The sequence below is a fragment of the Mustela nigripes genome, chromosome 6 (genome assembly GCF_022355385.1).
Source record: "Mustela nigripes isolate SB6536 chromosome 6, MUSNIG.SB6536, whole genome shotgun sequence".
Taxonomy (NCBI): Eukaryota; Metazoa; Chordata; class Mammalia; order Carnivora; family Mustelidae; genus Mustela; species Mustela nigripes.
In genome coordinates this window covers 141,809,174-141,826,119 of record NC_081562.1, presented here as the reverse complement: position 1 = coordinate 141,826,119, position 16,946 = coordinate 141,809,174, and the positions used below count along the sequence as shown (strand labels likewise).

At 36.9% G+C, this 16,946-nt stretch overlaps 1 protein-coding gene across 3 annotated transcripts in view; it reads left to right on the top strand.

Annotated features, from left to right (window-relative positions):
- The window catches only part of CUL2 (cullin 2), a 101,956-nt gene that overhangs the window by 62,171 nt on the left and 22,839 nt on the right, over positions 1-16,946 (top strand). For all 3 annotated transcript variants that reach the window (XM_059404394.1, XM_059404393.1, XM_059404395.1), the window contains exons 7-8: positions 14,087-14,183; positions 14,277-14,387. In XM_059404394.1, the coding sequence (XP_059260377.1) occupies positions 14,087-14,183; positions 14,277-14,387 (208 nt within the window). The remainder of the gene's footprint in view (positions 1-14,086; positions 14,184-14,276; positions 14,388-16,946) is intronic.

The following is a 16,946-nucleotide window of genomic DNA, read 5'->3' as shown; positions in this document are numbered from 1 at the left end:
CCATCTAGTCCTGGGCTTTTTTTTTGTTGGGTATTTTTGATTACCTGTTCATTTTCAATACTAGTAAGCAGTGTGTTCAAATACTCTATTTCTTCCTGATTCAATTTTAGAAGATTACATGTTTCTGGAAATTTATCTATTTCTTCTTGGTTGTCCAGTTTGTGAGCATGTAATTATTATTAATAGTTTCTCATCCTTTGTATTTCTGTGAGGTGGGTTGTTATTTCTCCTCCTTCATTTCTGATTTTATTTATTTGAGTTCCTTTTTTTGTTTGTTTCTTGTTTTGGGTAAGTTTGTCTAAATGTTAGTCAGTTTTATCTTTGAAAGAACCAGCTCTTGGTTTCATTGTTTTCTTTCTTTCCTTTTTTAAGTCTTTAGTTCATTTGTTTCTGCTGTAATCATTATTATTTTCTTCTGTTAACATTAGGTTTTGTTTGTTCCTATTTTTCTAGTTCCTTTTGGTGTAAGGTTTTGTTTTTGTTTTTGGTAAGGTTTAATCATTTCTGATTTTTCTTGTTTTTTTGAGGTAGGTATCAATATCTACTTCTCTCTTCGAACTGCTTTTTTCTGTGTGCCAAAGATTTTGGACTGTTTCATATTTTCATTTTCATTTGTCTCCACTTATTTTTTTTAGTTCTTCTTTGATTTCTTTGTTCACCTATTGGTTGTTTAATAGCAGTTTTTTAGCCTCCATGTGTTTGTGGGGTTTTTTTCTCGTTTTTTTTTTTTCCCTTGTAATTGATTTCTAGTTTCTTACTGTTGAGATTTAAAAAGATGCTTGGTATGACTTCAATCTTATTGAGACTTGCTTTGTAGCCTTACATGTGATCTGTCTGATAAAATGTTCCATAGGCATGTGAAAAGAATGTGTGTTCTATTTGTGGATGGAATGTTCTATTTATATCTGTTAGGTCCATCTGGTCTAATGTGTTGTTCAAAGCCATTGTTTCCTTATTGATTTTCTGTTTGGATTATCTGTTTATCCGCTGATATAAGTGGGGTATTAAAATTCCTTATTACTAATGTATTACTGTGAATATCTCCCTTTATGTCTGTTAATTTTTGCTTTATATATTTAAGTGCTCCTATGTTGGGTGCATAGATACTTATAATTGTTCTATTCTCCTTTTGGATTGACCCTTTTATTATTTTGTAATGATCTTTGTCTCTTGCTACAGTCTTTTAAAGTCTGTTTTATCTGATGTTTATATTTCTATTCCAGGTTTTATTTTCACTTCCATTTGCGTGGAATATTTTTTTCTGTCCCTTCGCTTATAGTTGGTATGGGTCTTTTGGTCTGAGGCGAGTCACTTGTAAGCAGCATATAGATTGGTCTTGTTTTTTTATCCACATCACCCTATGTCTTTTGCATTTAGTCTTTGAAAATTTAAAGTAATTACTGATAAGTATATACTTATTACATATTATTTTGTTCATTGTTTTCTGGTTGCTTTTGTAGCTCTCTGTTCTTTTTTGTTCTCTTTCCTTATGGTTTTATGGCCTTCTTTAGTGTTATGCTTAGATTCTTTTGTCTTTATTTTTTGTGTATCTAGTGTAGGTGTTTGATTTGTGGTTGCCATTGGGCTCATATATAACATCCAACATGTATAGCAGGCTATATTAAATTGATGGTTGCTCAAGTTCAGGTACATTCTGAAAGCATTAAATTTCTACTCCCTCCACATTTTACATATATGATGTCACATTTTACATCTTTTTAATTGTCTATCTCTTGACTGATTTTTATAGATATAACTGATTTTACTACTTTTTTGTGTTTTAACCTCGTTGTGTTTTTTAAGTAATTAATCTATTATGTTTACTATATGTTTGTTTTTATTTATGTAATTAGATACCTTTTATTACTTTCTTCTAGTTATGCCCGTTCTTTCCATTTAACTAATTTCCTTTAACATTTCTTATAAGGCTGGGTTAGTGGTGATAAACTCCTTTAACTTTTGTCTAGGAATCTCTCTCTCCTTCAGTTCCGAATGATAACCTTGTCAGGTAGGATATTGTTGGTTGTAGTTTTTTCCCTGTCAGTACTTTGAACATGCTGTGCCACTTTCTTCTGGCTTGCAAAGTTTCTACTGAAGAATCAGCTCATAGTCTTGAAGTATTTCCCTTGTATATAGGTATTTCCTCTTGCTGCTTTTATTTATTTATTTTTTAAGATGTATTTGAGAGAGAGAATGTGTGAGTTGAGGAGAGGGGGAGAGGGAGAGAATATTCAAGCAGACTCTCCACTGAATACAGAACCTGACCCAGGACTTGATTTCATGACTCATGAGATTGTGACCTGAGCCAAAACCAGTAGTCAGACAGTTAACTGACTGAGCAATCCAGGTGCTGTTACTCTTACTTTTTAAAAAATTCTCTATTATTACTTTTGCCATTTTAGTTATGTATCTTGGTGTGTGGATCTCCTTAGATTCATCTTGTTAAGGGTTGTCTGTGCTTCCTAGACCTATATGTATGCTTGCTTTCTCAGATAAGGGGAATATTCATCTACTGATTTTTCAAATAAATTTTCCAGCCCCTTCTCTCTCCTTTTTCAGGGATCCCTATCATATGAATGTTGTTAACTATTGATGATGTTGCAGAGTTCTTTTAACCTATTATTTTTTGTTTTTCTTTTTGTTCCTTTTTTTTTTTTTTTCTGTTCAGCTTGGTTACTTTCCATTACCCTGTCTTCCAGATCACTGATCCATTCTTCTATGGTTTCTAATCTGCTGTTGATTCATTCTAGTATTTTTTTCATTTCAGTTATTGTGTTCTTCAACACTTTAAAAATTATTTTGTATCTCTTTGTTGACGTTTTCACTGAATTCATTCACTCTTCTCTCAAGTATCTTTATGGCCATATCATTATGACCGTTACTTAGAACTCTATGAGAAATATTGTTGATCTCCATTTTTACTTGGCTCTTTTTCTTGTCTTGTTCTTTCATTTGGGTTGTATTCCTCTGCTTTCTCATTTTGTTTAACTCTCTTTGTTTCTTTGTCTTAGTTAGGTTAGCTGTATCGTGGTCTTGAAAGTGGTAGCCTTGTGTAGAAGTCATGTGTTACCCTGTAGCACAGTCTCCCCTGGTAACCAGAACCATGTACTTCATTGGTGGTCCCTGTGTGAGCTGCATGTGCTTTCCTGTTGTGGCTCAGCCACAGTTGCTTTGGGCTTGATGGTGGGTGGAGTTGACTTTCAGCCCAGCTGGCTGTTGTTGGGATACTGGGCAGAATTTACTCCCTACACTGTTGAGAGGCCCAGCTGCAACTGGTGGTTGTTGGGGCTAGCACTCAGCCTACTTGCCTACAGTTAGCCTCTGCCACCGCTGCAAGTGCACTGAAGGGCAGGGGCTTGCTATGTGTGCAGCCAGCTAAGAGGCCTGGCTGTAGAAACTGTGGGTGGGTTGATGTATGGTGTTGTCTCCCCAACTTCTCAGGGCAGGAGTTACTTTGGAGTGGTACCAGTTTTGGCAGGGGCAGCCTGATTGGGGAACACTGGGGTGGGTAGCAGTGTAGATGGGAGAATGTTAGAACTGTATCCAGTTATCTAGACCAGAGAGTGGGAAAGAAATGGCACCTACCAACAGTATAGTTCCTTAAGAAATCTCCTATAGCTCCAGACCCTCTCTAAGATTAGTCAGTAAATCTTCATGTACACCCCAAGTGCTTTTCAAACTGCTGCTTCTCTGCTATGTGTCTACCAAGTTATTTAGTGTGCTGGTTCTTTAAGGGCAGGGACTCAGTTTCTTATTGCCTTCCAGCGCTCCAGGGATTAAGCTCTGGTGATTTTTAATGCTCTGGAAGTTAAGTTGGGTAATTTTCAAAGCCATACATTATGGGGACCCATCTTCCTAGTGTGAGTCCCCAGCGCCGGGAGTTCCTTATAAGGTCTCATCCCCTCACTCCTCTTTGCTTGTTATGTCCCTCCCACATTTTTTGTTGGGGTTTCCTCTACAACTAGGTGTGGAAGATTTATTCTGCCAGTCTTCAGATTATTTTCAGAGTTAGTTGTGTGGATGTAGTTGTTTCCTTGGTGTGTCTGTCCATGGGATGAGGTGAGCTCATGATCCTCCTACTCTGCCATCTTTCCAGTCTCTAACCTTTTGCCATATTTTAGAGCGCTAGATTCCAAAGCAGAATCTTTTGTCTCAGAGGTTTTTTTTTTTTTTTAAAGATTTTATTTATTTATTTGACAGAGAGAAATCACAAGTAGGCAGAGAGACAGGCAGAGAGAGAGAGTGAAGCAGGCTCCCTGCTGAGCAGAGAGCCCGATACGGGACTCGATCCCAGGACCCTGAGATCATGACCTGAGCCGAAGGCAGCGGCTTAACCCACTGAGCCACCCAGGCGCCCTGTCTCAGAGTTTTTTAAATAAGATTTTTACACTGCCAGTAGTTTTTTTGGTAAGATATTTATTTCTTCTAAATCAGTTGTGGATTATTTTTTCAAAATTATTGGAAGTAGCTACTGACAGTATTTTCTTTTAAAAACGTGTTTGAAAGAACTTTAAGTTTACAGAAGAGTTGCAAAACTAGTACAGAAAGTTCCTGTATTATACTCCTGTTTTCCTACTGTTATCATCTGATAACCCATGGTGTATTTATCAACATTAGTACAGAACTGTTAACTAAACTACAGATTGTATTTGCATTTCCCCAGTTTTTTCACTGATGTGTTCATTCTGTCCCAAGATTCAGTCAAAAACCACAGCATTGCACTTAGCTCTCATGTCTCTTTTGGTCTCCTCTACTTGCTGGAGAATTTTTTTCATTGTTTTTGTCTCTCATAAGTTGACACTTTTAAAAAAAATTAGTGATCAAGTATTCTGCAATATGTCAACTTTGATTTCTCTGATACTTTGTCATGATTATACTGAAATTACGGCTTAGGGGAGGGATTCCACATGGTGATATATATGCCCTTGTCATCATATAATATCAAAGAGTAGAGAATATCTATAATACTTTTTAAATTGTGGTAAACTTTAATAACTTGGTTAATGTATTATTTTCTTTTTAATCCCCATCTGGAATAGTTTCTTTCATAATATTACTTATGTGCATCTTTTCTTGATGACTTTTGTGAGAGGTTTGTGTATTTTCTTGCATTTTTTTCAGAGAATCAATTGTATCTTATTGATCTTCCCTGTTGTATCTTTTTTTCTCTTTTACTATTCCGTTCTTATATTTTTTTCTTTTCTCTTCTGGGAGACAAGAGTGTTTTTAGATTGGTCTGAAATGGATGTGACTTCAAAGTCTTTTACCAGAGTATTTTTTTTACCTTGTAATCTGTAGTATTCATTTAGTTGAGATATGAGTATATAGTATGGAGGTTGAAGAGGGGTACTTTTTTTTTTTTTTTAAGATTTTGTTTATTTATTTGACAGAGAAAGATAACAAGTAGGCAGAGAGAGAGGGAAGCAGGCTCCCTGCTGAGCGGAGAGCCCAATGCGGGACTCAATCCCAGGACCCTGAGATCATGACCTGAGCCAAAGGCAGCGGCCCAACCCACTGAGCCACCCAGGCGCCCCTATTTCAGCCTTTAAAGAATTAAAGTTACCTGTCAGGCTAATGGAGGATTTTTCCTTTTGAAATCAGTATCTTCCACTATCGCCCTCGACCCGCAAGGATGACAAGAAGCCCCAGTTCGGAAGCATCTTATCTCTCTTTATTTCCACAAGTCTACACACTTATATACGCTTACATGACCAATCAGCGAGCAGGGTACAGGAGGGAGCGAATCAGGCTCTGCACCTAAACGAACAACTTCGCTAGCAACCAATGCTGTTTACTTCCTTTGGGCGTTCTGCTTAGTCTCATGAGGCAATCTTAACCTGGCAACTAGCCAGGCGCCATCTTTTAATGGCGGAGGCCGCCCTGGCCAGGGGCCTGCCTCCAACATCTCCCCCTTTTTTCTTTTATGGCAGGGATCGTGCCTGTCTTAGGTTGTCAGTGGCGGGGAATATCCTTACCCGTCATCAGACGGCAGATATCAATGATCTGCGTCCTGTCTTAGGTTGGTATATTTCCCCCACCAATCTTACCCATCATTGACAACCAATCCAGCATACTTAGCCACACTTGGGGGGATGTTCCAGCCTCGATGGCTAACAAGGCCTGCACCATGGCTTGCTGTTGCCTATGTTGCTGTCGCCTCCAAATTTGCAGTTTCCTTACTAGCAGAATCAAGCCCACTACGAGGATTATCATCAGACCAATTATGCTAGCCCACTGTTTCGTAAAGGTTAACACATCTTGCAATGTTTTGATTATCTCTGGGAGGGTTGCAAGCTCAACTCTGGTGTTATTTATCCTTGTTATGCCTAGTAGCAGGTGCTGAGTACAGTTTTGGAATTCTGCGGACTAATTCCCCCGCAAGTATTGGGAGAGCTGTCGGGAGACATTCTGTAAGTCACTCATATTAGTATAGGCTATGGGAGTTACACAAATTCCCGGGAAGGGTGCTATACATCCCAGTCCCACAGGGCCCCCCATATGTCCACTTGTTCTTGAACCAAATCCACTCTCTGGTTGACTATCAGGATTCCTGCTTGCAGATGTGTATTGATCTGAGTCTGTGTTTGAAGGGCAGCCGCCGTTCCTTCTGCAAGGGTGTTCACAGCTTCCGCAGTGGGTATAGTTGCAGCAAGCGAGACTGCTCCTGCCGTGGCAGCTGCTGCAGATATAGCCAATGCTGTCACAACGGTGGCTGTGATACCAAAATCTCTCTTCTTTCTGGATAGCACCCCCGGTAACTTGTCCTCTGGAATGGAAACTGGGATAGGAACATGGGTAGGGATACGCATAATCACAGCCAGCTTGAAGGCTGTAACATTCCAGCACTGGGAAAGATAGCAGTTCTTAGTGCAATTCAACGTATCATTCAGCTCCCTAGCATTTGTTACGAGGAAGAGGAACGGTGGCCAGATGCATATGGGAGTGGGCTGATAAGTAATATTATTGGGACAAGACACATTAACTGTTGTCTCAAAGGTACTAGAGTCATTTTGTTTATAAGAACAGTTGAGGAATTTGCCACCATTTAACATGGACACTGCTGAGATATCAGTACATGCTCCTAGCAAGTTACAGACCTGCCATGCATCAAAGGGAGAGGAGGGAATATGAGAGAAGAGTTAGTCACTGGTAAAGGATATGGCCATGCTTTAACCACTGCCCACAGCTCTCTGGCTTGAGTCTGCCGCAGGAGGTGTAGCATCCCCAGAGTTATCATCAGCATCTTCAGCATCATGACTGGTGTTTGGAGGCAAGGCTGCACGCACCAGCCACTCTGGGATCCAAATTGGAGCCTCCTTTTCCTGCGGAGCTTTACTCCCCGCTTCCCTGCGGATTACCTTGCAAGATTCCTTTATTTAGTTCCCGGGTGCCGGCACCATTTATCGTTCTCGGCCCGCAAGAACGACATTCCACTAAGTGATAATTCTTGTGGAACACGAATGCTGAAATACTTAGTAAACTACAGTTAGGATTTCATGTCTTTTGGAGAAAAGTTGTAATTGGGTGCAGTGGGATTTCTGCAGGAAAGACAAGAAGAAGTCCTAAAAGAACACAGAAGAAACAGCAATGTAAAATGATGTAAAGGGAGAAAAGGAGGAGGTCATTGTTAGCTTAAAGATCATGGATCATCTGCTTTTAAGCTATAAATTAGGACTGGTCTCTTTTTGCTTAATTATGTTCTTTTAAAAGATGGCTTCTCTTGAAAGATATAAACACTATAGAAATAATCCCAGTTTCATGCATTTTGGAAAAAAGTGTTTTAGAGAAATAATAGATTTACAAGTAGAATGTATGTTGTAATTTTTTTGTTGTTTTTGTTAAGAGGTTCAGTGTAACAGTGGTTAATTTTTTTCATGGTAACACAAAATCTGTACACACAAAATATAATTGATATTCCTTAAGTAAAAGGCTCTTATATAAGGAAGAAAACACCTGATGTAACCATAGATTGTCTATCTGCGTATTTTTCAATGTTTATTTCACTTGGAGAGATAAAAGTAATTTTGGGGCCTGGGTGGCTCAGTGGGTTAAGCCGCTGCCTTCGGCTCAGGTCATGATCCCAGGGCCCTGGGATCGAGTCCCACATCGGGCTCTCTGCTTGGTGGGAAGCCTGCTTCCTCCTCTCTCTCTCTCTGCCTGCCTCTCTGCCTACTTGTGATCTCGCTCTGTCAAATAAATAAATAAAATCTTTAAGAAAATAAAATAAAAATTAAAAAAAGATAAAATAATTTTATTCATATGCTAACTTACATTAATATAGTAGAATTGCCAACTGGGACTTTTGGTGCAGTAACAATCTAAAGTTGTTTATAATTTTAATAAATAAAAATTGTAACTTCATGTATCTAAATGTCACAATGTAAGATTTGAGTATTTTCAGTGGTATATAAAAAGGCAAGCATAACCAAATAATTGGAAACATAAATATTGTGGTATAAATTTTGTGCAAGAACTTTAATTTTACTTAAAATTAAAATTGGAGGGGCACCTGGGTGGCTCAGTCCATCCGGTTTCCAACTCTTGATTTCGGCTCAAGTCATGATCTCAGGGTCGTGGGCTCAAGCCCGATGTGGGGCTCTGTGCTCAGTGTGAAGTCTGCTTGAGAGTCCCTTTCCCACTTTCTCTCCCCTCCCGTACCTCACCTGCTCATAGTCCCCCTCCCTCTCTCAAATAAAATAAATCTTTAAAATTAAAACTGGATATATGAAATTATAAAAATGAACAAAATAGATATATTTTTAAATGCTGGTAAAAGGCATTGATTAGATACTTAAGGATACTATTGAAAACACTGCATTTTTAATGTTAAAAGGATTCAAAATTATGCTTTCCAGTAATTCTGTAGTTAACTTTCTAGTTTGAGTACTCTTTGACCAAAAAGAGAAATTAAATTGAAATTATTTCTTCCTCTTTGAATTTGGAACACTCCATAACATAGGCTGCTGTGGCTGATTTGTGTTTTCTCTGACATATCCATGTGTTTGTTATTCTGTTTCTAAATTGTATAGATGTTGGAGATTTCATGAGATTTCATTTCATTCTACAGTCTTAGATTAAGTCTAATTTCGTAGTCTTTGCTCTTCTATCTCTCAATTCCTGAGAGAGATGTTTTAAAATTTCCCAGCTTATTTTTAGATTTATTAACTTTTTTCTTTGCAGTTTTTGTTTTTTGTGTCACATCTCTGTTGTTGAATAAATATCAAGATTGGCATTTCCATAGTTATTTTTACTGCATTTTAGTATTTTTGTCCATCTTGTACTTTTTTTTTTTTAATTGTAGCACATACTAATATTGTTATATCAGTTTTCTTTGTACTTTTGGAGATTTTGGTGTATGTGTTTAACTTTTTAGTGTAAAATATAAAATAGAGAAAAACGATACAGCATAGTTGTACAACACAATTGTACAACCCAATGAATTATTATAAGGTAAATATTCTTGATCTTACACCCAAGTCAAGTAATAGAACCATGTCAGCCACCCCTGAAATCTTTGCCTGTGTCCCATCCCTTTCCTTTCTCCAAAAGTTTACCACTATCCTGACTTTTAAGGCCATACCTTTTTTCTTTTTCTTAGGGTTTTATCACGTATGTGTATATTCCCAGATTCTGTACGAGTTTTTAGTCTTGTCTATCCAAAAGAACTTTATATGTCTTTTAATCAACAGGTTATAAGTCTTTTAATCAACAGGTTGCTTTTCTGTCCTTTTTCCCTCCTTTTACTTTGTTGGTGAACCCTGGCCCTTTGATCTTTTGGACTTTCCCATCCTCTGTATTTTGCTGATTTGCATGAGACAAATTTAAATATGTTCCTTTGTCCTCTCTATTTCCTGCAAATTGGTAGCCCAGAGGCTTACTCAGACTCATTGGTTCCCTCTGGCAAAGCTGTAGATATTCTTCCATATTATCTGTTTTTTCACTTTTTTGGATGTAAGCAGTCGCTGATGTTGAATACCAAGATCTTTTTGTTTATTGTGGTTTGTACTATCATTTTAATTTTGCCATTTAATTTTCACTTTTACCTGGAATAATCTTATAAAGACATGCTTCCCTCTCATCTACTATTTGGTGACCCATTGGTTATATAGGAAGGATAAAATAACTACTTGTTTCTTTCCTTTACTTACTTGTTAAGGTAACGAGTTGGTTTGCTGTTATCCTCAGAAAATGACTAACTAGCTTTTTTTCTCCATTACATTCTGATGAACTTAGAGATTTAAATACATTAGATTCATTTCTATTCATTGTTTTATCAAAGTTTAAATCGCCTTTCTTTGTTTAGTTGGCTCATGGTCTTTTTTCATATGACTTTAGTCATACTTGCTATCTTCCTTGCTGTCTAGTGTGTCAGGATGTTCCAGACTTATCTTGTACATTTTCTTCCCCAGACCTTATTATTAGCTACTTAATGAAAAACTTAGTTTTAAATACACAAGTGACACGTAAATGCTTTCTTGAAAAACTTTGAATGAACCAGATTCTTTCCTCAGTCCTTCTCTATCCAGAGGTAATCCCTGTTACTATTTGGTTAGCTGTCTTTACAAACCCTTTCCTATGAATTTTTATGTTTACATACAGATATAAGTACAATACAGATATCATATTCTTTTTTCATGTGACTTTTTTGTAACTTCAGACAATCATAAATGATACTTACACTTACTTCTTTGTTTATTCAATTATGTATCTTGATAATTTTTCTGTTAGTACATAGTACATTCTTTTTAAATTGTTACTTAATATTTGATATGGTTCCACCTCATTTGATTAAGCTCTTCTCAGAGTATATTTGTTTGTTTACAGTTTTACTACTAATATAACTCTTGCTTTTTTTGTGCACAAAATGCAGATGTTTGTTTGGAGTTATAAAGTATGTGCATTTAGAATTTTGCCAATTTGCCCTCTGAAGTGCTCGTTCTTCCACAAACAGAGTCTGAGAACGCCTGTTTCTCTACCACTCAGCAATCTTGCTCTTATGCAGTCTTGCCAGTCTAAAGGGAAACCATTCCCTTGATTTCCCAGTGCCTTCCTGGCATGGGAACAGGAGTGAGTAGGAGGTATTCTCCAGTGAGGACTGCTGCAAGTGGTCTGGTAGCAGAGGTCTCCCTTCTCTTGGGCTTCACTATCTCTCAGGTGCGCCACTTACTGCTCCAGTGGGGATGCAGACACAGCTGCTGCTGGGTGCCTCACTTCACAGTCTGGCTGGTGCTCCTGATGACCTAGTGGGTTTGATCATCCGTTGTGTGCCATCCAGCTTGTCGGCTCTGCCACTTCTCTGCCTGTCTGCCTCCACTCTCTTCCCACCCTCTCCTTGTCACATACTCTTGTGTATTTTGGTGTGTCGTTTTATTTTCCTACATTATTCAGTCTTTTTTCTATCTTTTTCAGTTTCTTGAAGTCCAAGGGCTACTGCCAACATTGGGGTGTTAAAAAGTATCCTTCTTGTCATTTCTCAGATTTAGAGTGGGAGCAGGAGACTGCATTTAGTTTGCTGGAACCCTAGTCTCATTTTAAACATAAGGGGAAAGGAAGGTTTCACTAAAAGGTTAAGTTGCCCATTGTCATATACCAGTATCAGGACTTTTCAGAGTTCCAGCCTAACTTTTGATGACTATCACAAATCCAGTCTGCTATTTCAATTAACAGCTCATTTAGTTTTCTTTAAAAGCCTTGATTTTAAAGTCCCAATCAGTGATTGTGGTCTCTTTTGGTCTCTTGCTTTATTCTTCTCTGTAATATATTAAAAGTGGTTCCATTTTTCTCCTGTCAGTACTTAAAATAATAGGTGCTGTTTATTGTTTACTCAGGTACCCGGGACTGTGTTACATGCTTTCTTGGATTATGCTTAGTCTTCACTACATCCTTGCAACCATGAGGTTTAGGTACTTTTGTTATCCCCATTTTACAGAAGAGGAAATCTGAGTACCAAGGTGACATATTAATGCAGCCAGAGCTCAGACCCACGCAGTCTGACTCCAAAATCCTGGCCTTAAGGTCTATGCTAAATATTCCTGTTAGTCCCCATCATCCCAGCTGAGTGGTTTCATTATATTGGCAATTTCTTTATGATTGCTCTAGGCATTTTCCACACAGTCCTATTAGGATCAAATAATAAACCATATTTCTAAAAATTCTTTATATTCTTTTCTCAAGGTTTATCTCTTGGGACCTCTGTTCTTAGATGATATTAGAGTTTATTCAGATGACCAATTTAGTCAGTGCTTTTGTATATTTCTAACAACATCATTTGACGGTTTATTTTCATTATCAGTCAGTCCAGTAGAAACCCTGTATATTTATAATGCTTTTATGCAGTTATAAAAATATGTAGTGATTGAATAATTATGCCGCAGAACTTCTGCAGTTGTTAACTTTTTAGGGAGGACAGCTTAGTTATTAAACACTGGGAATATCATTGTTTCTTTTAGACAGTATGTTCCCTGATTCCAGCTTATCTGGGCCTTTTGGAATCAGAAGCAAATGGCAGGTGTGTTGAGAATATCAGGAATGGAAGTTATCCTGGTGCTGAGCAAGAAGAATAGGATTTGTTAATGAAACGAATTCTAGGGGTACCTGGGTGGCTCAGTCATTGGGTATCTGCCTTCGGGTCAGTTCATGGTCCTGGGGTCCTGGGGTTGAGCCCTGTGTCAGGCTCCCTCTTTGGTGGGGGGCCTACTCCCCCTCTTTGTGTTCCCTCTTTCGCCGTGTCTCTCTCTGTCAAGTAAATAAAATTAAAAAAAAAAAAGAAAAAAGAATTCTAGGTAATCTGATTTTCCAAATATTCACTTTTCTCATTCTTGACTGATATTTATTGATCCTGCAAAGTTGAAAGGGGAAAAAAAAACCCAGTGTGTTTCAAATAGATAAGATCGGTTAGATCATTATTTCACCAGATTTAATTTGGGTTTAGGAAGGTACTAACCGAAGATGAGTAGAGGAAATGAGTTTACTCTATGTGGCCTTAGGGAAACTCATTGTTTTTATTAGTAATGTAATGTAGACTTTGTATCTAAGATTCTGTGTACAGAATTACTATACCCATATTAATTCATGTACAAAAAACTTTCTCCAGGCTATCCAGATAATTGAGGAATGATCCGGAAGCAAGGAGGGACAATGTTAGAAAGTCTATAGCCTACCTATAAAGAACAAGAAGTTTTTACTATGAAATAGTGATAATATACTTCTTGTTGCTCTCTTTGTAAAATAATCATTAATTCAGAGGAAAAAAACATTTTAAAGTGAGATGAAAGATTGCCAGTAGGAAGGTTAACAACTGCATAGTGGTTTGATTAGAGTATTAGTACTGGAGTCAGAAATTCCCAGCTTGGGGCCAGACAGTAGCTTTAGGCAAACTTTTTCTCTATTTCATTTTCCTCTTTCTGTAATTAGAAAGCCTGATACTCAGATACATTTCTTATAGTGATTAAAACTTGTATTACTCATAGTGCCTTTGCTAAGTAGGACTTACCAAATGTCACATGAATAACTGAGATGACTTTAGGTTCCTTTGCAATACAGAAACATATCATTAAATTTCTAAAAAGAAAAATACCTTCAGTGTGAGTGGGAAGCAGCTCAGTGGCTCTAGTAGATCTCTTAAAGAACACGGTATTAGTCCCTTCAGTGAGTGGTAATATATAAAGTGTACCTTTGAGGAATATGTACTGTTAGATTATAGTGAACTGGTTCAAACTGAATTCTCAGACCAAATCATCTAATAATAGAGTTTTGGTAAATGAAATTCAGATATTCTTAACTTACTGGACTCGTGTCTACTCTAAAATCAAGTAGGTATCATTCTAGTGTCAATATAACCAAATATATCAGTGTAACAATCAAAGCTATTATTTATTGAAAAGACATATAATGAGTATGTTAACTATCATAAGTATTCAGCTCTGATATGAAAAATTATTTTTAAGCATCAAGCATGCATTGACCTTTAAAATGCTTTGTAATTTGATTAGATTAGTAGAATAAGCAGCCGTATTTTGGCATACTTTGGTATTTTTCCATAGATAATTTGTATTCTCAATATTTTTTTTGTTATATCTTGTTCTAGTGATCGTGGTGGAGAAGACCCAAACCAGAAAGTAATCCATGGGGTTATTAACTCCTTTGTTCATGTTGAACAGTATAAGAAAAAATTCCCCTTAAAGGTAAAAAGCCTCCTTTAAAAACATAATCAGACCTTTAATTTCTTAAACTATCTGTTCTAATTTTTTAAATGTGATTTTAATTGATTTATTTAGTTTTATCAGGAAATCTTTGAGTCTCCCTTTCTGACTGAAACAGGAGAGTATTACAAACAAGAAGCTTCAAATTTATTACAAGAATCAAACTGTTCACAGTATATGGAAAAGGTAAAGAACACATTATGCTAACTGCATCTTCTCATATATAAGACATGTATTTTATTTAACATTTATTTTCTTAGGTAATACATTTATTTGGTGGAAAAGGTTTCTTTTATTTGATCATTATTCTGAATTATAGTTAATATGCAATACCTATTGATAAGTCATTGTTCTTGCTATGGCATTCTCCATGGGAAAAAGTTCTATCCAATTTTGAAAATGGTTGATGCTTCTTGATAAATCCTGATTACTTGATTAGCTTGTCTTTAAAATTAATACTCACATTCTTGGCAAAAGAATAAATTATATCTGTGTTTAGCATAGAGGCTAGGTGTTTGGGTTTTTACCTTTCCTCCCCCCCCCCCGCCCCGCCAAGATTTTTATTTATTTATTTATTTGACAGACAGATCACAAGTAGGCAGAGAGGCAGGCAGAGAGAGAGGAGGAAGCAGGCTCCCCACTGAGCAGAGAGCCCAATGCGGGGCTCAATCCCAGGACCCTGAGACCATGACCTGAGCCGAAGGCAGAGGCTTTAACCCACTGAGCCACCCAGGTGCCCCTCTTTCCTTCTTTAAAATGGAAGGAAAAATTTAATAATTCTGAATACTTGGTAGGTTACTGTTTTGGTCTGTTCAGTTTTTGGAAGACTGAGAAAAACTCCACAAGATATTTTAATTACTCCTTAAACCAACACATATTGATTACTATTTAAAAATTCCATGTATACTTTTTTTAGTAAAGAAATAATTGTGTTATAAAGTCATTCATCGTAAAGATGTATTAAATTTTTAGCCAAGTTTTTTAATTTACAATATTGAATTCCAGGCATTTTATTATACAATGATTTTTGTTACTTTGTTTAGCCAAGAAGATAAATGTGTTTCAAGTGGAATAGCTGTAGAGTGGCCTCCATAGATGACAGGTCAAGAGATAACAGTACGTTGTTACATATTCCACAAAACCCAGATCTAGAAGTCTGAGTTGTTTTAATTCTTTTCTGCTATTGTCACTGATTAGCTCTAGGACCTCAAGTTAAGCCTTCTAGGACATTTTTCTCCATCTACTAAGTACAGGTTACACCAGGTCAGTGACTCTTAGCTTTAAGCCTTTTTGCTTCTTAGACTCTCATTAAAGGTTCTAGATCCAGTCCTGAAAAGTGCACATGGATTATCAGTTATACACACACACACACACACACACACACACACACACACACACTCCTTGTTATATTTGGCTCTCAAAAAGAGGCCCTTGACAAAAGTATTATATATTCCACTTACATGGAATTTCTCTCTAGAATATGGAATATCTAGAATAGGTAAAGACAAGAAGTTATTGGGAGGAGAGAATGAGGAATTATTGTGTAATGGTTACAGAGTTCTTGTTGGGTGTGGTGAAAAAGTTTTAGAAATAGACAGTTGCACAACATTATGAGTATAATTAATGCAATTGACTCACACACTCAAAAATGGTTAATATGGTATATTTTATGTTACACATATTTTATCGTAATTTTAAAAACACTAATAATGTAATATACCCCAAACCATTGAATTATATTTTTAAGGGGGTAAATTCTACAATAAATAAATTATATCTCAAACTGTTAAAATGAAGGCCACTGGAAATTGTGTTTGGGAAGTAGCATTTGTAAGCGTAGTTCATTTAATTAACAGACTAATGTAGTCTTCCTACTTCTGTTTCTCTATTTTACCTGTAGTTTCTGCCTTTTCTCCCCAGCTGTAAGTGCTTTTATAGCCCTTTGAAGCCCCACATTGAGACACTCCACTCTTGTCTACCTTTCTTTTGATATGCATCCATCCCCTTCCATTATCATTAATTTTTTTCCTTTTCTCATCCTCCATCACCTTCCCACTCTAATTCCTGTTGCATTTAGTTAATCCATAAACATTAAATCTGTAAATGACTAATAGGCATAATCCTTTTAAGGGATGTTTTTCTTTTAAAAGCAAAAGTTTTTGACAAAAATTACTTTCTTAGTTGATTAAATATGCACTGAACATATTTTAGTTCAGATAGCTTTCTTGCCTGCCTTTGGTTTTTGTGACTTTGTCCTAGACTACTGGCTCCACAGGGGAGCGTAGTAGGAAAGATAGGATGGTGAGTCTCTCTTCAGTCTTTGCCTCATTTTCATCAAAAGGTATCTGAGAGGTAACCAGGAATGATGTATTATTTCCCCTTTCAACATCACCTTCCTTTCCAGTATTACCTTCTCAGGCCCTCGCAAACTCAGCAGTATTCTCCAAGGCTTAACTGTGCATAGTTCTCTGGGACCATTTGAGTTCAGAAAGTCTAGTTACATAGCTTCAAGTTGGTTAATATGGAAGACTGAGTTTTCCAAGTCTAAACATTTGTATGTATATGTGCTATACTAGCTGGTTTTTATTGTGAATGTTGTTTTGTTTTGAGGTAGAAATTAGCCAGATTCTCTAGCTCTTATCTTCATTAGCGCGTTCTTGTTAATATTAATCAGTGTATTATTGGTAGCCCAGTGTTTCTTATGTAGGATAAGCTTTACTAAAGCTCTTAATTGACATATTTAAA